At 46.6% G+C, this 23,539-nt stretch overlaps 1 protein-coding gene across 1 annotated transcript in view; it reads right to left on the bottom strand.

Annotated features, from left to right (window-relative positions):
* ANKRD33B (ankyrin repeat domain 33B) overlaps positions 1–23,539 on the bottom strand; it is an 80,077-nt gene that overhangs the window by 18,631 nt on the left and 37,907 nt on the right. The window contains exon 2 of the mRNA XM_061187653.1: positions 15,066–15,195. Within this exon, the coding sequence (XP_061043636.1) occupies positions 15,066–15,195 (130 nt within the window). The remainder of the gene's footprint in view (positions 1–15,065; positions 15,196–23,539) is intronic.

Below are 23,539 nucleotides of genomic sequence, written 5' to 3'. Positions count from 1 at the left end.
TGCATTCCTATACACTAACAATGAAAGATCAGAAAGAGAAATTAGGGAAAGAACCCATTCACCATTGCAACAAAAAGAATAAAATACCTAGGAATAAACCTACCTAAGGAGGTAAAAGACCTGTTCTCAGAAAACTATAAGACACTGATGAAAGAAATCAAAGATGACACAAACAGATGGAGAGATATACCACGTTCTTGGATTGGAAGAATCAATATTGTGAAAATGACTATACTACCCAAAGCAATCTACAGATTCAATGCAATCCCTATCAAATTACCAATGGCATTTTTCACAGAACTAGAACAAAAAATTTTACAATTTGTGTAGAAACACAAAAGACCCCGAATAGTCAAAGCAATCTTGAGAAAGAAAAACGGAGCTGGGGGAATCAGGCTCCCAGACTTCAGACTATACTACAAAGCTACAGTAATCAAGACAGTATGGTACTGGCACAAAAACAGAAATATAGATCAATGGAACAGGATAGAAAGCCCAGAGATAAACCTACGCACCTATGGTCAACTAATCTGACAAAGGAGGTAAGAATATACAATGGAGAAAAGACAGCCTCTTCAATAAGTGGTGCTGGGAAAACTGAACAGCTACATGTAAAAGAATGAAATTAGAACACTCCTTAACACCATACACAAAAAAAAACCTCAAAATGGATTAAAGACCTAAATTTAAGACCGGACACTATAAAACTCTTAAAGAAAACATAGGAAGAACACTCTTTGACATAAATCACAGCAACATCTTTTTTGACCCACCTCCTAGAATAATGGAAATAAAAACAAAAATAAACAAATGGGACCTAATGAAACTTAAAAGCTTTTGCACAGCAAAGGAAACTATAAACAAGACGAAAAGACAACCCTCAGAATGGGAGAAAATATTTGCAAACCAATCAATGGACAAAGGATTAATCTCCAAAAAATATAAACAGTTCATGCAGCTCAATATTAAAAAAACAAACAACCCAATCCAAAAATGGGCAGAAGACCTAAATAGACATTTCTCCAAAGAAGACCTACAGATGGCCAAGAGGCACATGAAAAGCTGCTCAACATCACTAATTATTAGAAAAATGCAAATCAAAACTACAATGAGGTATCACCTCATACCGGTGAGAATGGGCATCATCAGAAAATCTACAAACAACAGATGCTGGAGAGCGTGTGGAGAAAAGGGAACCCTCTTGCACTGTTGGTGGGAATGTAAATTGATACAGCCACTATGGAGAAGACTATGGAGGTTCCTTAAAACACTAAAAACAGAACTACCATATGACCCAGCAATCCCACTACTAGGCATATACCCAGAGAAAACCATAATTCCAAACGACACATGCACCCCAATGTTTGTTGCAGCACTATTTACAATAGCCAGGTCATGGAAGCCACCTAAATGCCCATCGACAGACGAATGGGTAAAGAAGATATGGTACATATATACAACGGAATATTATTCAGCCATAAAAAGGAACGAAATTGGGTCATTTGTAGAGATGTGGATGGACCTAGAGACTGTCATACAGAATGAAGTCAGTCAGAAAGAGAAAAACAAATATCGTATATTAACATATATATGTGGAATCTAGAAAAAAGGTACAGATGAACCAGTTTGCAAGGCAGAAATAGAGACACAGATGTAGAGAACAAATGTATGGACACCAAGGGGGGAAGCGGGGGTGGGGGTGGTGGTGTGATGAATTGGGAGATTGGGATTGACATGTATAAGCTAATATGTATAAAATAGATAACTAATTAGAACCTGCTGTATAAAAAAAATAAAATAAAATTCAAAAAAAATGCATCGATATGGGTTTGTTTTGTCCAAGGTATCATCCTAGTGTAAGAGCCTAACGACAGGGGAAACCAGGTGTGGGGTATACAGGAATTCTCTGCACAATCTTTACAGTTTTTCTGTAAGTCTGAACTATTCTAAAATCAGAAGTTCACCTTATGAAAGGGAGATCTAGGCTAGGGCCACTCGATAAGACTGCAAGGTAGGGACGATGGTTCTTGACTGGCTGCCGGGTGTGGATCCCGTCCACACCGTCCACAAGCCTCACCAGTGGTGGGGGAGGCGGGGTGCTCACTGAGTGGTGTGCAATGGACAGAGGAGATAGTGGCCAGCCCCCGGGGAGGGCCGGAGGGTAGAGAGGAGTTGTTGACTCAGAGCGAAGTGAATAGACAGGTCTTGGTGATTACTGGGCTGAGCCAAGTAACAGAAAGAGAAAAGTCAAAGATGACTCCTGGTACCACCCCAGCCCCAGGGTTCTGGCTTCACTTTGGATGGCCAATGGCATTTTCTCTGAAAGTGTACGGGGGATAGAAGTCCATGGTGGCCAAGCTGGACTATCTTTCAAGCTATCTATGTTACCAAAGAAAAGGAAAGCTCCCTTCGGTTCATTGTCATGGTTTTAAAGAAAAAAGGTTAATATCTATACGTTCTTAGAAGCATTATATCCACTCTTGATTTCCACTGAGCAACAATCCCCCAAACCCCAAGGGGGGAATTTTAAACTTTCCCACTCTTAAGTCACCTACCTCACAGCAAACCCCTCTCCCAGGAGATGACACACCTCCTACTTCATAGAGGGAACTGAAACCACAAGGGAACCCCCTCAACTTTCCCCCATCAACTCCAAAACTTCCCCACATCCCTCCTAGTGAAAAGGAGGGTGTTTCTTCTCTTATTTAAAGATGCCAATCTCTCCTCCCCTTGCAGTGCTTTAAAGCCACTCCCCATCTACTTCTGGGGAATATATTTGTGCTACAAACTACTTCCTCTTTCTCTTCAACCTCTCCCGCCTTGCAAATTCATTCCCACCAGATTGTATTAACGGCCTAAATTCCTCACCTTGCCTTCTGCCACGTGGTTTCAAAGTTCTTCTGTGAAGAAGAACGTTGGCTCACAGGACATCTACAGGCATGATGCCAACAGAAGCTTGAAACACACTCACTGATGGGACTCCTTCTACACTTGTGCCTCAGCTATCTCCCTAAGAAGAACGTGCCAGCCTGATACAATGGTCCCAGGTAGAGGATGAGAAATGCACGGAGCAGAGCAGCCCCGGCTGAATGGTCCGGCTCACCCACAGACACACGAGCAAAGGCAGTCTAGATCAGCCGATCCCCAGCCCATCCACAGATGCATCAACTATAAACATATTTTAAACTAGAGTTTGGGGGTTGTCATGCAGCAGTAAACTGGTATATATGCTCAAGGGTCTCCCATCTTAAAATATATATGACTGCCTTAGTCCATTCAAGCTGCTGTAAGAAACTGCCATTGACTGAGTGGCTTAAACAACAAACATTTATTTCTCACAGTTCTGGAGGCTGGGAAGTTCAAGGTCAAGATGCCAGCAGATTCAGTGTCTGGTGAGAGCCTGCTTCCTGGTTCATAGGGTGTCTTCTTGCTGTGTCCTCACATGGAAGAAGGGGTGAGGGAGCTCTCTGGAGTCTCTTGTATTAAAGCACTAACTCTATTCATGAGGGCTCCATCCTCATGACCTAATTACCTCCCCAAAGCCCCACCTCCTATTACCATCACTTGGGGATTAGGATTCAACATACTAATTTGGAGGGAAGACATAAACATCCAATTCATTGCAGTGACCAACAGTAATCCCCATGAACCTGTCTTTGTATTCCTGCCACCCACCACCAATCATCTGACTCCTTTTCAGTCTAACTTCCAGAGTCTTATACTCTCACTCTTACTTATACCCCCCACCAATTCTCCTGAAACCGTCTTCCATCATTCCCCAATGACTGTCTTATAGCAATATCCAATGGTTACTAGTCAGTTCCCATCTTACTAGACATCTCCGTAGCATTTACCACTTGCTTGTTCCATCCTTTTTGAAACACTTTCTGCAAATGTCCTGATAGCTCACCCTTCTGCTTTTCTTCCTATCTCTCCGGCCACTCAATTTTCTTTGTGAATTCTGTTCTCTGCTTTCTGAAATGCCACTGTTCCTCAGATGTATGACTAAGCCCTCTTCTCATCCCCTACACTCTCCCTTGGTGATCCTATTCCCTCTCATGGATCAAGTTATCATCCTAAAACTTCCGGATCACTTATTGCTAGCTAATCTCTCTTTCTGAGTTTCTTACCTAAATATCTGTCTACTGGATATTTCATCTTGGGCATCCCACCAACAAATCAAACTCAACACATCAAACCCAAAACATGTTTCTTCCAAACATGCTCCTCCCACCCACATTCCTTATTCGATGATGAATACCACCAATAACTGACAGAGGTGCCCAAGACAGAAATCTGGGCTTTCTCTTCAGCCCTCCCCTACCCCTTCCCCATCCAAGTATCATGGAATTCTGCCAATGCCACCTCTTAAACATCTTCCAAACCTGTCCGTGTTTCTCCATCCCCACTTCTAACCCAGATGAGGGCCACCACATCCTTCCTGGGGTCCACCCCTCTCCTACCTGGACTTCCTGGTCCGCTTTCTGCCCCATTCTCTACACTATCAGCAAGAAACTCTTCTGACCAACACAACTACTACTTAAAACCCTTCATGGTTTCTACTCTTTAGATGAAGTATCAACTCTTTAATCAGCTAGTTCCTTTTTTATCTGACCCAGCTCTCTGAAGGGTAGCAGAATATGCCACCTCAAAACATGCAACTTTGACATAATTATTTTGAGCTGAAGGCAACTGAGAAGAAGCAATTACAAGAAAAGTTCCCTGCCCTCCCCCATTTGCCTAAAAGTAGGACATAAACTTTCTTATTTTATTCCTTTACGTTTCCCCAGTTTTACTGAGATATAATTAACATATATCACTGTGTTAAATTAAGGTGTACAGCATAATGATTTGACTTACATATATTGTGAAACATTACCACAGTAAGTTTAGTTAACATCCATCATCTCATATAGGTACCAAAAAGGGCGGGGGGGGGGGGATGGTTTTTCTTCTTTGTGATGAGAACTCTTCAAAAACTGCTTTCCCTTTTTCTGTCATTTCTCCACAAATGTATTGCTCTTTATGGAAGATGACATATAAGCCAGAGTTCTAAGCCACCTCCTTGAGTTATTAATTTTTCCCTGGGTGTCCCCCATTTATACATGCGTGTTTATAGATGTCTGGTCCTCTCTTGTTAGTCTTTTATTACAGGGGTCTCAGTTGGGAACCCAGAAGGGTAGAGAGAAGGTTATTTTTCCTCCCCTATATCCCCTCTTCATCCTCAGCTCTTGCACCAATGCCCTTCTCCTCAACTCTTTAATCATAACTCTCTTTTTAATTCAGCCGTGTACCATGCTTTCTCTAATCTGGCGGCCTTTGCACCAGGCTAGTCCCCCGCCTGGTATACTCTTTCTTTGCTTTCTACCCAATTACCTGATGAGCCTTCCCTTCCACTGGACGCTCTGCCCTGGTCCCCCAAGCCTGGATGAGGCACCTGAACCATGATGCCTCATGGTCCACATTCCCATGTGGCCGTGGATTCCCACAGCCACCACTCTTGCTCATAAGTCCAAAACTTCCAACTGACTGCAAGCTCAATAAATATTTAGTAAGTAAAAAGGCGGAAGGATTCCTACTTCTCCCTTGAAAAAATTCACTTATCAAAAAGGTTGCTAATTTTCAAGCCATAACCCACATTAACTAAGATTACATGGCCATCACAATTATTAATTCAACATGTAATTGGGTACCAATGATGGGCTAAACGTCTTGTTTATTCCTTTATTCAAGGAAAGGAAACAGACAATAAACCTGTGCAGACCTAAAAATGGAATTAGGGTTGTCTAAAGACTTGATTGGTCTGACACCAGGTACTCAAAATATACTTTTCCAAACCAGGCCAGTAGAGGGAACTGTTGATTGGAAATAGCAGGTCCCAGCAGCACGGATGAAGAGAACAGATTCTTCGTCCCCATCCAGAGGAGGGGAAAATGCACAAGGGGAGCAGGGTGCGGGCAGCACAGACAGGCTTTCCTCTTGTCTGACTGAGGAGCAGGGCCAGCTGCTGCGAAGGAGGCGGCATTGCTGTGCTCAATCAGAAAGGCTCCAAAAACTGGAGTTTATGGGAAAAGGCGAGGCGATGCTAGGAAACCTCAGAGACGTGCCAAGTTCCGATGTACTTAAAACAGTAGAAACCGAGTAAAAGGAAAACACTTCAAAAATCCATAAAAATCACAGTGAAGTCAGACTAGAAATCGTGATCGGCTGTAGTGATAATAAGATAAATACGATGAAGAGGCGTTGGCCTGCCTCAGGCCAAGTCACACATTCTCCTCTGAAGCAGGACCCTCCCCAAATCCAGTTCACAAATCAGAACACACACAGGCAGCCTGAGCCTGCCAGCCACTCCTGGGAGCCTCACTGCTACCCTGTCCCCAGCAAACAAGTGACATGAATAATGCCAGGCTGGCTCTCAGTGCATTTCCTCCAAAATCTTAAAGATAAGCTCAAGGGATAACAAGTTTTCAGGATGCATCAGAGGTTACCTGTACTGCACCAGCTTGGTATTATCACCGGTTCAGAAAGACCCCTGCAGTTTTCTCACTTCACCTTACTCCTGCTCTTCTGTTCAAGGGGAAGAAGAAACGGAGAAAGTAAACACCTAACGCCACCCCCCGGGGCGTGTAATTCATTTATCTGGTTATCCTACTTTATGCTTTTGTTAGGGGAAGTAAGGTAGAGGTTGAAATTACTGGCTGAATGAGACTTAGGGATTATTTGAGGTTTTATTTTCATCTATCCTCTCCATGGTAAAGGCCTAATTCAGAGTCAGCTGTATCTTTATTCTGCATAAGGACCTGAGGAGGTGAGACTTTGGAGAGAACACCGAACAGGCAGACCCAGGCATTTGCATCCTAATTTACACTCCCAACTCTCAGATGAGCTACACAGCTGCGATATCAAATAATATAAACATGTGGTCTCTTCACAGTTTTCCTTAACCACACAGATTCTGCGGGGGCCAAAGTTGACTGAGGTCACTCCACCGCCCTGGCCAGCAATTTGTTTTGCCTGGGGCAGGGTGTGTGATCCAACGCTGGCAGATGTAACTGAAGCTGGGCTGGAGGCTTCTGGAGATGTTTTCCCGTCTTAGAGAACAGAACATGGGCAGGGATTTGTTCCTCCTTCCTGAAGCCTCCTGTGTTGTAACGTGAAGCCACGCTGCTTGGAGCTGCCAGGCCATCTTGGGACCATGAGGCAACAGGTCAAGAGCATTTCTGAGAAGCCGGCCCCAGGTCCTGACATCAGGAAGCCACGCAACGAAGTAACCCCCCAACTGTTGCCTTCAGACACATCATGTTGCAAGAGAAGACTGTTTCCTCATCGTTGAAGCTTGTTTTGTTGGGTATTCAGTAGATTGCACCCAAAAGCACCCTAGCAGATCCCAGGCTCCAATAAGAATCAGGCAAACACAAACAACAAGAGAAGTCCATTTTGAGTTGACAAACTCTCAACCCTTGGGAACGTGGTGGGAAATAGAAATTGGTACAGCTTTTCCTAAAGGCCACTTGGCAGGGGCTACGTAAATGTGCACATTTAAAAGGTGCGCGTCCTTTGATGAAGCAGTTGAGTTCTAAGAATCTATCCGTGCATTTCTTCTCTTTCCTTCTCTGCCCTGCTCTGACCGCCGCAGACCACACCTGCCGGGTTCCTCAGCCCTGAAGTCTCACGTGTGACTGAGCAGGGGCCCGGTGGAAGGAGGGCGGGTATGAGCCCCTGTCTCCTGCCTGCCTCCCTCCTCGAGGGGCTCAGGTGTCCCAAGTCCCAGCTCCTGGGGGCAGCCCTCCCGGGCTCTCTCTCTCTCCAGGGCCTGCGGCAGAGCTCCTCTACACACAGTCCCCTTGCCCATTCCTCAGTCTAGACTCTGAGGCCACCTGCTGCACCACCTGTTTCCGGCCGGGATGCTGACAGGTACGCCCTCCTCAGAGATGCGCCCCTCCTCCCCACCCCGTCAACACAAAGCGCTCCACTCCAGCGTGGTCTGAAACAGCCTCATTCAGAAACCCGTGCACACTAGACTTTAAATTTGGGAGACGGGGTTACGTGTGCCCTTGCCCGCCCTGTAGACCCAGCACTTAGCACAGCCCTTGGATGTGAAGTGACTGCTGAATAAATATTTGTTTTAAAAGAGGATCTTGTATAGAATGGATGACCCATGGCTTATGAACCGTCTCAGTTACTGGACTCAGGGTACGCGGCCCCGAACACACCATCACTCGGGTGTGCCGCTGTAAGAGGCAGGGAAATCTCGTGTGCACAAGTCTACACGGAAAGATCTCCTAGATAGACTGAGTGAAAAAAATTAAAATCACAGTCTCTTCAGAATTACCCCATTCACGTAAATAAAAGGTGCGTGCACACCCTTTGTGTTTAAAAGGAGAGAGAGTGAGTTCTGGAAACCTAACCAGCTGGAACGTGGTCGGTCAATGAGAGAATTGGGGAGAGTGAAAAGGGACTTCTTTTTCTTATATAATAATACTTCTGTGGTGATCTTCCACTGTAAGCATGTATCACTAGACATCTTTTGGAATGAAGACATCATCAAATAAATAAAGCTGGTTATGGAATTGGATTAAAACGGGACAGCATTTGATTCTATCAGCTGAAAGCCCAAACAGCCTCTCTTTGGTCAAACAGTACATGAAAGTCATGAGCAGATGCTCAGTTGCTTTCCTTTATTCTCCCTTTGATTTAGTGACAGCTCTGGGTCCCACTGACATCTCACCCGGGTCCATGAACCACCCCACCCCACCCCCGGCTCTTATACCCACTGACAGGCACCCTGGGTCACCATTCTGTATAGGAACATGTAAAGCCCCAGTTCTCAGAGTGAGGTCCCCAGACCAGCGGCATCAGCATCACCGGGGAACTCACTGAAAGGCACAGTCTCGAGCCCCACCCCAGACCTACACAATCCAGAACTCCAGGGGCGGGGCCCAGAAATCCGTGTTTTAACCAGATCTGGGTTAAAACATAGATTACCCACCTGTGGGTGACAGTGATCCCGCTTGTAACCGAGCAGGACCCTATGAGGCCTTCACGGGACAGATCACCATCCCCCGTGTCCTCTGCCTGCCTCTTGTTGGTAGAAAAACTTTAGCCTCGTAGGCCTCCCCCGAGTTCCAAAGAACAAATTTAATCAGAGAAGTGAGAAAATGCAGAAACAAAGGAAAACAGGCAAGCAAGACAAATTCATAATGGTTTAGCCATTAAACAAAGTCAAGGCCCTTGAGTTCCTCCTCAAGGGCTATAGACGATAGAATCTGAGCCATGTCCTTTGAGCTGTTTTGCAGATACTGAAGTCCCCACCAGGTGGGAGAAGTTAACTGCATGCTGCCCACAGGCATGTAGACCCCCGGACGGGTCGGAACCAGAAGGTTGATGATGCTGACTCCCAGTTACTTCCCACCAGCCAATCAGAAGAGCGTCCACGAGCTGATCACATACCCCACAGCCCCCCTCCCTCACCCTGTCTTTAAAAACCTCTCCCTGAAGGCCTCTGGGGAGTTCGGGCCTTTTAAACACTAGCTGCCTGGACTCCTTGCTTGGTGCCTGCAATAAACGCTGACCTCTCCTCCACCACACCTGGTGTCAGGACACTGGCTTTACTGCCTGCGGGCGAGTGGACCCGAGTTTGGTTCAGTAACAAGCTCAAGGCTAAGCACCAGGCTGTGTTCTAAGGTCATGGTGCTCTCAGGGAGGGAAGCAGCCCCGTGAGGTCATGACCTCCACCTGCGGCAATAAGTTAGGGAAAAATCGCTTCCTTGCATGGAGGCAATTAAGAGAAAGAAGGAAACGCTTTTTAACTGGACTTCTTTTAAAGTAGCACAAGAACCATACTCCCCTCCTTCCCCTCCCCCTAAACAATTCAATCCTAAAGCTTTGGTGGGCAGAGCCAGGAAGCCTCCCCCACCCCCGGAAGGCCTGGGTGGGTGTCCCAGGGCTCAGAGCCCCCGTGGAGGAAGCATGTGCCACACAGAGGGTGGTTAAGAAACAGACACTAGAGACAGAACTTGAACGAATCAGTCAATAGGCCGAGGATCCTGGAAGCCAGGAAAAAGAGAAAATACGTTACAATATTTTGTTTCTATAAAAGAAGATGGAAAAGAACTTATCTACGCATCCAGTCATTAACAATGGTTATTACCTCTAGAAAGTAACATGGGAAAGAACTAAGAGTGAGGAGCTAAGAGATCTTCACCCTTAAGTTTAATTGCTTTATGTGTTTAATTGCTTATGTGTTGTTTCTTCCCAAACATTGTGTATCGTTTTTCACAACCAGCTTATAAGAACATCAGCAAGGCTGAGTGGAGAAAGCACCCAGGACGGCCACCACGTTGCCAGCCTCCTGCACGACCCGGTCTGGGTCACATCCCCGCCCCCCTGCCACACCCTCACTTCTGGTACCCATATACTTAAACACACCCCAGCCATGTGAGTCCTGCCAACTGACCTCCAGTCTAACTCTGTCTGGAGGGGAGGCTCCACCGGGGACCACCAGCACTCTTGAAGTCACAGCAGGAGGGCCATGAACACAGGAGTCTTGTCCCCTGTCCCAGTTTCCCGCCCGTGACCAAAGCAACAGGGAGAAGCCTTATCGGTACTAGAAACCACAGAAGGACACCATCCACTGGCCAGAATTCCAGAAAGGAATTTCTGTCGGAGGCAGTGGAGACAGGAGCCAGCTGTAGGAAAGGATGGGGCATCACAGGGTTTTGTTTTTGTTTTTAACTTTTAGTTTTATATTAGGGTATAGCATATTAACAATGTTGTGATAGTTTCAGGGGACTCAGCCATCCGTAGACATGTATCCATTCTCCCCCAAACTCCCCTCCCATCCAGGCTACCACACAACATTGAGCAGAGTTCCCTGTGCTCTACAGTAGGTCCTTGTTGGTTATCCATCTTAAATATAGCAGTGTGTACGTGTCAATCCCAAACTCCCTAACTATCCCTTCTCCCCACCCTTCCCCCCTGGTAGCTACAAGTTCGCTCTCTAAGTCTATGAGTCTGTGCATTACATGTGTTTGAGTAGACCTGGGGCAACTCCAGCAGTGCCCCAGGGAAAAAGGGGGGCTGCAGGGATGCACGGAGACCCACTGATGCCATTTCCAACGCCCCAGGCACACGAGCCAAGCAGGAGACCCGAGGGGCTCCCACTCCCAGCTCTTGCGGCAGCAGAAATGACACCAGGTAGGGGTGTGTGGTGCTCAAGCTTGGCCGGCACAGACGGCTGCCCCACCGCACACCTGCAGCCCAGGGACGGGAGCCGCTGCTGTGACTGCCCTCAGCCCCGCCTGGATTTCTCCCTCTGCACCCCAGGCCTCAGACCCGGAGCCTGGAACGCACATGGAGCCCTTTCCTTCTCCCTTTGCTGGGCCTCTCTCTAACCTTGAAAGGACCTGTGTCATCTTTGACTTACATAAGTTCAGGGAAGCACAGGCTCTGCTTAAAGACGCGCGTTATGGACTAAACATTGTATTCCTCCAAATTCCTATGTTGAAGCCCCGAGCCCCCAACGTGACTGTACTTGGAGATGGAGCCTTTGTGCGGGTAACTTAAGGTTAAATGAGGTTAGAAGAGTGGTGCCTGATCCAATAGGACTGGTGTTCTTATAAAAGGAGACACCAGAGACCTGGATCTTGCTTTCTCCACCGTGCAAGGACACAGCAGGAAGATGCCACATGCATGCCAGGAACCAAATGGCCCAGCACCTTGACCTTGGACTTCCAGCCTCCAAAACTGTAAGAAATAAATTTCTGTTGTTTAAGCTCCCAATTTATGGTATTTTGGTAATAGCAGCCCAAACGGGCTAAGACGTTAGTATGCTCATGAAGAAAAAAGTAAATTTAACCCAATGAATAGCATAAAAACAAACTAATGAAGAAATACGAAGCATTTCCACAGATCCTGGAGTAAAAGATAGAAAAGAAAAAAACAATGATGAGAGAAAGCTGTGACGTAAGGACCTAACCTACACCTAAGAGGGAACCCCAGAAAGCAAAAACAAAGCAAGGCAGATGCAGTGTTCAAAGAGATAACAGAAAAGTGTTCCCTAAAGTAAAAATATGCTTAATATAAGTCAAACACAGAGAACAGGAATGGAAATATACGATAGTGACAGTTGGGGTTTTTTTTGTTGGTGGTGGTTGGTTGGGTTCTTCTCAAGGATGGGGGGCAGGAGATCTTTACAGGCTGAGAAACAGGGTATCAACAAAGACAAAAATCAGGCTGGACTCAGACTATTCCTCTGCAACACGAAATTTTTTTTTAAAAAAAAGCAAAAGACAAGTTGTTATTTTCTGAGTGAAAACAAAATAAAAACATTTTCAAATAGGCAAGAATTCAGAAAGCGCCTCATGGGTATTAAACCACCACTAATATCCCTACACACATAAAGAGCTCTCGCAAATCAAGAAGTAACCTTGCCTTCCTGTACTTTCTCATACTCTGGGATGAGACTCGTGCTCTCGTCCATGCCTTGGCCCTGCTGCCCAGGAACGCCTGGCAACCCGTCTGTATTCCGGCAGGGACTGGAGTCTGGCGCTCCACACTTTCCTCCTGCCGTGAAGACCTCTTACTTAGATGGCTCAGCATTTCAAAGGCCTGGGGACCGAGTGGAGGCAACGTTTCTCCGACCACCTCTCCTTTCATGTACACTCCTCTGAGTTGGCGTTCCGAAGGCTGAAAGCCAGCCCAGACCCACCTCTGCCCTATGGCCCACCATCACAACCACCAGGACCTGAGCCTTCTGCCACTCGGCCTGTGCTCCTTCTCTGCTCTCTGAAACAGCCTCTGTGCCCACCAGGATCATCTCGCCCCTGTCACCACACACCCAGCCTCACGCCACTAAAATGCATTCCCTCGCATTGTATCTAGACCTTTGATGACCTGGTCCCCTGCCTCCTCATGGGGCCACCCCTCCCCCATCCTAGATGCACATGGTCCTTGGCTATTCCTAAGACATGCCGGGCTCCCTATTGGTCCTGAGGCTCTGCGGTGCATCGGCTGGCATGGCCTCCCTCTGACCTCTGCAATGCCCAGCTCAATGCCCACCCCCCCTCCACGACCCCTGTCCCAAACCACCAGGCTAGACGGGCTGTTCTCACGCCAAGGCTCCCAGCACAGCCGTTCATCAGAGCCCCATCAGATGGCTATTTAGCTGGACAATTACTCAAGGGCAGAAGTGCCCTTCACTTCACCACCCCTGGTCCTTGCCCAGGTTCTTGGCCAGTGGGCGTAATGAGTGATAAGGTCACGGTCACTGACCACCTCTCACAATATCCTTTTACTCTTTTGCTGTTCAGGATGTTGTGCACCTGGGCTTTCAAAGTCTGGAGTGCCTCTGTGGAGGGAAAGCTTCACGCCCTGAAACCTGACGAGGTAGACGTGTGTGAGCACAGCCCTGACACCTGGCTAAGTCTGGGGGGTTTTCTGCCTTCGGCATCTCGATTGAAAAGCAGGTGAGCACAGACTACTTCCCGTTATGGGGACAAAACTGCAAGATGCTGAGTCTCTGCTTCCCCTGGGTTCCGCAATCAGTCACCCATGCTGGATTAGACACAGGGGCCTGTGATGCAAGACAGGACGGGGAAGTCCCCCTTGGGTGGCAGCGGCAGAAATTCCCTTTGCAGAATCAACATGCTGTGTGGTTTGGGGCATTTTCTGCAGCGTCCCGGCCCTGAGTCCGGTTCTCAACAACTCTCAGCAACGGTGACCCACATTCTTTAATAAACAAACGCCTTTTCTTTCTAACTCAGCCAGAAGTAGCTTCTCTGCTGGAAACTGAGAACCTGAGTGATGCAATAGATGTAATCTTGAAGGCCAAGAATTTTGAAAGTGGTCTATTACAAACCCGGTTAGTACCACGGTTACAAAGGAAGTGCAGTTCTGAAGGGAGAAGCACAGTTTCATGTTTGTCCCCAAAATGCCCGAGTACAATTGCAGAAGAGGAAAGCTGTGCACAGGGCACTTGGCAATGCTGGCGTAAGGACCACCTCTGGAGATGAACATCCCAGGACGAAGTTCACTTACCCTTTACAAGGCGCTCTCACTACCAGCCTCACCTTGTTACACTGATACCCTCTCCGCAAGAAGCCCCTGGTTTCCTTTATATCCCCAGGCCAAATGCAAGGTTACCTCATAAACATGTCCACTTTCATACATTAACTGTCGTCGCTAGTGCCTCTTCCACTCATGAGTTCACCAGCATCTCCCAGATCCCGGGAGCACAGGGTTGGGTGCGGTGTTCTGGGGGAGGGGATGTGGAGCTGGCTTTCTGGTGCAGCTTCGTGTTCAAAGACTTCGGGCAGTTTCAGAGCTAGTTCTACCCCACACTGAGTCCTGCACTAGTGCGTAAACTGCACTTGGAACAGACAGCAGACCTGACTCCCTAGTAGGTCTATTCCTTTCGCTCTCACCTTTGTGCTCTGTCGCCTGTGCTTAGTCATGCTGGCTCTGCACCTTTTGTAAAAGAATGTTGACTATAGCCTGAAATATACAGGATAGCTCATTCTCCAGGCCCTGACCTTTAAAGGTGTAACACTTTTCCATTCACATAGAGATAAAAAGTTGCAAAACAGAAAACAACAACTGTCTCGTTGGAGGTTTATAGGAACATTGTGACCAGACCCGCTCAGACAGCTGCAAGAACAAAGGATTCTGGCAGGAAGAAGTTTCCAACAACCAGCCACACTCCCTCCCCTTTTACTATAAAACAAGGCTGAATTCTAACTCGCGGAAGCTGGTTCTTTGGGACACTAGTCAACCTCCACCATCTTCTTGGTTTGCTGGTTTTCCGAATAAAGTCACTGTTGCTCGCCCTAACACCTCACTTCTGGGTTGACCGGCCTGTCATGCAGAGAGAGGTATGAGCTTGGACTCAGCAACACACTGTCGCAAACACACAGAGAATGTCACCCACCTTCAGCCCTTTCCTTGCCCCTCTTAGCAGTAAAGCACGACCTCCGATCAACTACATCCTTCCGCCCTCAGTCTCAGGAGCGAGGTCAGGTGCAGCCCCCAGCACCACTGCCTGGGAGGGAAGGGAAGCTGGGTCTTACCTGCCTGTGCAGCCGTGATTAGGGCCGTGTTGCCCTCGCTGTCCTGCCAGTTGACGTCGACGTGGGGGCAGTCTGCTAAGACCACCACAGTATCCACAAAGCCGTGGTAGCAGGCGACAATGAGGCCGGTCTAGAAATGAAGAGGGAAGCAGGTCAGAGGGGAAGAGCAAGCATCGCCACCCAACACCAGCGAGCATCCCCTGCCCTGCTGGGCAGGACGGGCAGGAGAGAGGTGAGGACCCAGTCCCGGTTCTCAGCACCAGGTCAGAGCAGCTGGCCATGGTCCATTCGCAGGTGTGTGCCGAGCGCTGAGGAGAGCGAGGGGCTGTGCTTGGCAGCTTCGGGGACAAAGACCCCGCCCTCGGGGTGTTTGCATTCCATTCTAACGGGAGGAAGAGGCATCAACTACAGACCTAAGACGTAAATGTGTGATAAAGTAGACTGGGTCGGGGCAGTTGTGGTGCCGGGGCGGGCTCACTGAGATGGGGCGCTGGGCACAGACCGAGGAGGTGGGGGAAGACGCCAAGGGGACCTGGAGGGGGAGGGGCAGGCAGAAGGCCACGCATGGCTGCCCAGGGACCAGCCTGGAGGCTGGTGACCACAGGTGCCCTCAGTGGCCAGGGCAGGACTGGAGTTTGCTCTGAGTGAGATGGGGAACATTTGGGGCAGTCCGCTGTCAATAATCTGCATCCATTCTGGCTGCTGGCTGGAAAACAGACTCTAAGAGTGGAAGCAGGGAGACCGGGTGGGGCTGTGGTGACCCTCTTTCCTGGCACACAGCCCCTAAAACCCGCAGACTTCGGTTTTTTTGCATGCTAACGGGATGACTCTTGGTGAGGGCGGGTGCTAGGTGGCTTCAGGATGGGGGCTGGTCTCTAGGGGAGCTTATTAGAAGGTTCCATCTTTAAGCTCCACGGCCCCTCCCACGCCTACTCCTACCTCGGGGGTGGGGAGGAGAGGGTGGAAAACTGAGTCCAAGGACTAATGGCCAATGACTTAATAGCTGAGCAAATCATGCCTACTTAATGAAACCCCCATAACATCCTAAACAACGGGGTTCAGAGAGCTGCTGGGTTGGAGAACACACGGAGGTGCCGGGAGAGGGCGTGGAAGCCCCGCTCCCCTCCCCCATGCCTGGTCCCGTGCTTCTCTTCCATCTGGCTGTTCCTGAGTTACAGCCTTGATAATAAAGCAGCGGCAGGATGTAAAGCACTTTCCCAAGTTCTGTGAGTCGTTCTAGCAGATTACTGAACCCGAGGAGGGGCTGTGGGAGACCCCAAATTTATAGCCGGTCAGGCAGAAGGTGGCCCGTGGGTCCTGCGACTGGCATCTGAGCTGGGGGCAGTCTTGGGGGACTGAGCCCTTAACCCATGGGGTCCTTGCTGACTCTAGATAGTGTCAGAATTGGATTGAATTGTTCGACACCCCGCTGGTGTCAGAGAATTGGAGAACTGGTGTGGAAAAACGACATGGATTTGGTGTCAGAGAAAACCCCAGCGCTTGACATCAGGGAAAAAAAAACACCACAGGGTGTTTTTTTCTGCGGATGCTGGACAGATGATGACAGTGGTCACCATGCATCAGGAAGCAGGACAAGAACCCGACGTGCTGGCACCCTGACCACAGATTTCGAGCCTCCGGAACTGTGAGAAATAAATTTCTGTTGTTAAGCTACCCATTTTACGGTATTTTCTTATAGCATCCCAAGCTGATTAAGTCACCTTGTAACAAAGGATTCAGTGAGATCCTAAAATTCAACCCAGAGTAAGAATTCAAGATCCAGAGTTAATGATCAAGTGACTCTGAGCCCTGCCAGCTGCACCCACCAGCGCTCGGGGACGCAAACCTTAAGTTTAGGGCAATCCCACAGTGGCCCAGCTCTATTTTTACCAGATTTTTAATAAGAATGTAATTGTTCATGGAATGAGGAGAGGGCATGGCCAACCCCTCACGCTTATCTCAATAAGGCTCCTAGTTGCCCTCGCAATATATTAAATGTCAAATATTAGAATTTTTAAAGTTTTAGAGAATACCATTCGTTTTTTAACACTGACATGCATACTGCAGCAAAGTGAACTGTGTAATTCTGTGACTATAGTAAAGGCTATCTAATACCTTCCTGCTTGTGCATTCTTTGAAATAGGTCATTCTATCTAGAGAATGAAATGTTTCACAATAATTTAATTTTAAGGAGAAACAAGCATGGAGTCAGCCCAGGCAGGCTCTACTTCTAAGTTTTCAGTGTCTCTGATAACCAGAGGTCACTGCCACCAACACCTGCATCCTCCCAGCTAACTTGTCAGCTCACTGCTGCATAAATGGTCCAGAAAACTTGGGATTCCCCACATCGTAAATGCTGCAACCTCACTTGAGTTTCTGTGGATGACAGTATTTCTCAAATATTCTACAATCATCTCCTGACTGATAAATGAGGCATGTTGTACAAAATATAGCCACTTCCTTTTTATATAATTCCACAAGGAGCTCATATTTACTACAGAAAAAAAATCCAGAAACATAGATTAGAAAAAAAATTTTCAGTCCAGACACACAATCTCACACACAAACACACACACACATACACACACACACTCTCACACTTTTTAAAAAAATTTTAAACCAAAACACAGGATTATTTCCTATATGTTTGTCAGGAATACACAGCAACATCTACCAATAAAAGTAATTCTGTGTCAACATTTCCAGCGGCAGTGGGGTATCATACATATTGCAGAATCTTAGTTATTTAATGGATCCCTACTCTTGGACTCTGAGATTTTTTTCCTGTTTTTCTCTATTATGAGTCAAACCCGCAATGAAAATTCCTAGAGCTGAGGCTGTGTGCATATCATTTCTTATTTTCTCAGAGAACATTCTTAGAAGCTGTATTTCTGGATTAAAGGAAAGAGTTATTTTGAAAGTTTTTTAACACATATTTCAAACCCGCCCTTCAGAAACATCTCAGAGGACATCTACTTTCACCAGTCCTGCCACCCAACCATTAGTTACGGATTCCAGGGAATTCCCTGGCGGTCCAGTGGTTAGGACTCTGCGCTTTCACTGCTGAGGGCCCAGGTTCAATGCCTGGTCAGGGAGCTAAGATCCTGCAAGCCACGTGGTGTGGCAAAAAAAAAAAAAAAGGATTCCGGGTTAAAAGGAAGGCAGGTAATAAATAAAGGGATGCTCTCCAGGGCTCCTGAAGCTCCTGGTTCTATTGGAATCAGCCTCACCTCCACTTCTTCCTACCCCAATCAAAAGGGGGTCTGTTCTAGAACCACAGCCCCTTCCAGCCCCTAAGGTAAGCCTTCCTTAAATGTGAAGTAAGCCCCTTCTGATGGTGGCCTTGGAAATCTTAGCATAACCTTAGGTCAGAAGTGAAGATTATCAGGAAAAAAAAATAGATAATGCAATTTAAGGGCTCAGGATAAAATGGTATTGAACACAGAAGTAGTAGCTCTAGTCTCCACAGAGACTTCCATTACTACTAAAAATCATTACCTTTATCACCTATTTTCTGGGAATCTGTTCCAAACGGCTGACATTTCCATTTTTAAAACTAGTGTTTAGCTATAACTTAAACTCTGTTTTGGCTGGGTTTTCTTGGTGCCCCCAACAAGAAGCTGGGAGGGGAGCTACAATCTTTAGCAACCCCTGACCATGGCCTCCCAAGACCATTCAACAAAGGACTTGTCACAAAGGAAAGTACTGTCCACCCGCCGAATCGTCAGAAGCCCACTGGCACGTGGTTCCCTGAAGCCACAGACAGCTTATTTTTTAAATTACAAACAAAGCATTCATGAGAGTAAAATATTATTATTAAGGGGAAAAAAAGTAAGCTACCTACAAGTGGAAGCCCCCATTTAGAGGTCAGCTCGAAACTCCAGGCCCTCGAAATACAACCCTAATTTTCAAAGCCTACATACAGTGGAAAAGTCAGAGCAATGATAACAAAATAAAGTTGAGATGTTTCTGCTTAAAAATTGTAAGCATTTGTACATGAAAAACCAAAGATAAACAAGCCAAAACCCCATTCCTTGTAGGAAGAAAGGATGATACAATACGAGGGTTCTAACAACATCATTTATTACATTAACAGATTAAAGGGGAGGGAGAAGAAAGAGCATCATCCTCTAAGTGTTTTAAACCTCTCACTACACACACACACACACACACACACACACTAGAAAATGCACAGAAAACATCTGGAAGGATTGCACCAAAATACTGAATTAGCATCCTCTGTAGAAGAAAGGGGAATAGAGGTCTGTTAGTTTTATGTGTACCCAGATATTTGGTCAAACGTTACTCTAGGTGTTTCTGTGACAGTATTTTTTGGATGATATTAACATTTAAATCCCTGGATGCTGACGAAAGCAGATTACCCTCCATGACGTGGGTGGGCCTCATCCACTTAGTTGAAGGCCTGAACTGAAAAAGAATGACCCCCCCCCTCCACAAGCAGGAAGGAATTCTCCTGGCAGACTGCCTTTGGACTCAAACTACACCTCTCCCCTGGGTCTCCAGCCTGCCGGCCACCCTGCCGATTTTGGACTCGCCCAAGCTTCCACAATTGTGTGAACCAATTCCTTAAAATAAATGTCTCTATCCACCCCCCATATACAGAGATACCGATATTAATGGGCAGCTATGGATAAATCTCACTAACTATATAGCTGTATCTCTCTAAAAATCAATATATGTATATATATATATATCTATCTAACCATGTATCTCTCTATATATCTATAGATACACACACACCACACACACACTCTCTACTGGTTCTAGCTCTCTGGAGACCCTTGATTAATACAGGGTAGTTGGGGAAGGAACACTTCAGAGAACTAATTTCACTTTTTACTCCATTTCGGTACCATTAGAATTCTTTAAAACAAAGCCATGTTCGTGAGGAACTTACACGATTTTACTTCACAATGAAAAACAAGAAAGCAAACACGGTGTTTAACAACAGTCTCATGAGGAAATACAGTTTTATAACAACAACTGTGAACAACTAAAAAAAAGAACCATCTGTGAGGAGGGGAGGGGGGCAGTGGGCAAAAGAAACAGGGTGTGACAAACAAGGGGGAGACTGAGGCACCAAGATGCACGTACAAACCCCACAGCCATATGGCACAATAATAGAGTAATTCCCCTGATCATACAGAAGAAACAGGACATTGCCCATTTCCGACTGTAAGGAAAAACTCCACCATTCATTGTATAACTTTTAGGTTCAGAACCGAGAGTAAACTCAGCTACTTGAAAATTGATTTCTATGCCTTTCTCCATAATAATACCACCGACGGAGGCAGGGAAAAGTTTATGTGACTTTATGAAAGAACTTGAGAATTCTGGTCTTCTTAAGCTACACTATGTTTCTAAAAGGTGGCCATGCGTCACCGCTATTGTGGGCATAATTTGTTGGGTAAAATGTGTTAGCCATTGTTTCAATCTCATTTATGATTAACCACCATGACAAGAAAGTAAATTCCAGGATGAAAATTTGATCTACGTTGGTTACTGCCAGGTCCCCAGCTCTGAGAACATAGCTGAGCTGATATATACTTGTTGAATAAATGAACGAGGACTAGGGCTTCGGTAAAGTTTCTTCCTAGATGGTAAGTGGATCTGAACTTTGCACCATCGCATTCAATGGTGAGGGCATGGCCGGGACCCTCTGGGCAGCAGGCACTGCCCAACCCCGGCCTGGCACGTACACTTACGGGCATCAGTCCTGCACATTAGGTGGAAGGCAAAAGAGTCCAGCAACTGTCACAGTAACAATGCCGGAACTTGCAGACTTAAATAATTCTCATAGAAACTATCACTCTGTAAATGTGGCTTTGGTGTTATGTATCCATAAAACATTTGCAGGGAGTTCCCTGGTGGTCCAGTGGTTAGGACTCCACGCTTCCACTGCAGGGGGCCCGGGTTCCATCCCTGGTCAGGGAACTAAGATCCCACAGTGCTGCACGGTGAGGCCAAAAAAACCCCAAAAAACAAAACAAACAAACAAACAAAAACACTTTTGCAGATGTGTGCGACAGGACGTTTTACTCTGAGGATTGTTTCCGGGTTCCTTGAGACATGTTTACAATTGGGATAGCTGATGAGGTCAAGGGGCTGATGGGAGGTAGTCAGCAAAGCCCATAATCTCAGGAGGACTGTTGGTGAGCCTGAAAATCTGTCAGACAGTCATAATAAAACAGCTACTAGGCTGGCCTTCTAGCACTAAGACTGCAGCAAAGTTTCCCTCTGTTAACTTGAAAGACGATGCAAATTAATACCGGGACTTAAGAAAAGGATATTCCACTGGGGGATGAAGATGGGAATCCAGCATGAAAATAAATTATACCATTTGATCACAGCAAATACAATGGTACAATTATACCATTTGGTCACAGTAAGAGGGATGAGGTCCCCATGAGGGACTGGATTCCCGGTTCAGCCTTGCTCAGTGATGCAGACACACAGACCAGCGCAAAACTGACTTGGATTTTCCATTCTGAAAGTCTTTTGAAAACACCTTCCGACCGTCTAATTAAGCTATTCTCCCACCGAGATTCTAAAGGGACGGGGTATCTTATAAAAGCCTTAATAATTCTATTTTCCCATGACATCAGTTCATTATTTCAACGTATTACAGAAAAAATGGTGGGTAATGAGGCTACAAGCCCAGCTCCACAGGTGGAAATCCTTTCCATGGGCCTAACCTGGAATGATCGTGAGAGAGGGCGCCCCCTGTAAGGTGGAGAATCCTAAAACATGCGGCTTGTGAGGAAGCCCACCATTGCTGGTCTTCAACACTTCACTGAACTATGAAATGGTGTTGTGAAACCCTTCCCGGCTGAGTCAGGGTTGTCGAATGAACCCAACAGCAAAGCCCAAACAGCAGACTTCCCCTCTGCAGTGTCTCCCCAGGCATTCAGATTTGCATGCAATTTACATGCTATGACATCTATTTCCCTTTGAACACACACAAGACACTGGAGGTGTGATTTTTAGTATCTTCAGCTGGATTACTCTCTGCAATATGCCATTAGAAATTCAGAGGTGAAGGGCATGTCCAGGTCTGCTGCGGAGGGGTTGGGCCTGGGGGTGACCACCTGGCCAGCAGGCAGGTCCCGAGGGGTCATCGCACTGCAGGGTGTGGCCGAGCACCTCTCAGCAGCCAGCTCACAGTACGGAACCCCACGGAGCATCCCATGTACACCTTGTGCAACAAACACTTACCATGGGCTGAGCTGTGCCAGGGCCCATGTCGACACTGGGGAACCAAACAGAACGAGGCGCAACGCCTAATCACCGGCTTGCACCGGACACTACCGACCCCGCGGCGCATTTCGGCAAGTACGCAGGCGTGTTTATCGTGGAAAAAAAAAATCCAATATTGAAAAAACTAAAACAGAAAGTAATATAACACACACCCATGTCTCATCGGCTACAATAACAAAAGCTAATATTTTGTCCTAATTTCTTCAAACTTCTGTCCGAAGTCAACATTCCAGAAGTAATTCCCTCGTGTACCTTTCTCCCCAGAAGCAACCACTATTTGGTGCTGATGGGTTAACCTTCCTGATTTTGCTTTTGAATTTTTACTCTGCGTGCATGCATCTGTACACAATACATAAAACATAAAGTACTATTTTGTATTTTAAGTATTTATGGAAAATAGTATTTCCATGTACATGTGGGCCTGCAACTTGATTTATTCAGTGCTGGATGGGAGATCTTTCCACATCGTGACTAGTATAGTACCTCCGCAGGGGGGTCCCTCACTAGTCATTTATCCCTTAAACTTTTGGACATTTAAGGTGTTTCCAAATTTCCCCTATTGTAAATACGGAGCCCTGGAATGAAAACTTTGATCTGTATCTCCTGATGCACCTAGGCTAGGGCAACCTTGGAATCCGTGCCTAGGTCAGGGTTTCTGGACCACAGAACTATTTTCCTTTGGGGGCCCTTTGATAGCTCTTGAGCTTGAGTGGCGGTCCCCTGTATTGTGGGATGTTTAGCTGCATCCCTGGCCTCTACTCACTAAAGGCCAGTAGTATCCCCTCACTCTCATTTATGACAACCAAAAATGTCTCCAGACATTGCCAAATGTCCCCTGGGGGGCAAAATCGCCTCTCTGGTGAGAACCCCAGTGATAAGTGGACGAGCTGTGGGTAGAACATATACCAAAATGCTCTCCAAAGTGGCTGCAACTACTTAAACGCCCCCTTCAGTGTGTGAAAGTTACAATTCTCTTCATTCTCATCAATACCCAATACTGTGAGTAAACACCAACTTTCAACCTTCACCAATTGCATGCGCATACATTGTTATTGTGTTTTTAACTTGCGTTCTCCTGACTGGCAGTCAGATTGCAGATCTAATCAATATGTGTATTGGCCATCCTCACTTCCTCTTCAGTGAATAATTTATGTCCTCTGCCCATTTCCTATTGGCTTCTTTTCCTTATTGATCAG

The sequence above is a fragment of the Eubalaena glacialis genome, chromosome 4 (genome assembly GCF_028564815.1).
Source record: "Eubalaena glacialis isolate mEubGla1 chromosome 4, mEubGla1.1.hap2.+ XY, whole genome shotgun sequence".
NCBI lineage: Eukaryota > Metazoa > Chordata > Mammalia > Artiodactyla > Balaenidae > Eubalaena > Eubalaena glacialis.
This window is presented reverse-complemented; position numbering and strand designations above follow the sequence as displayed.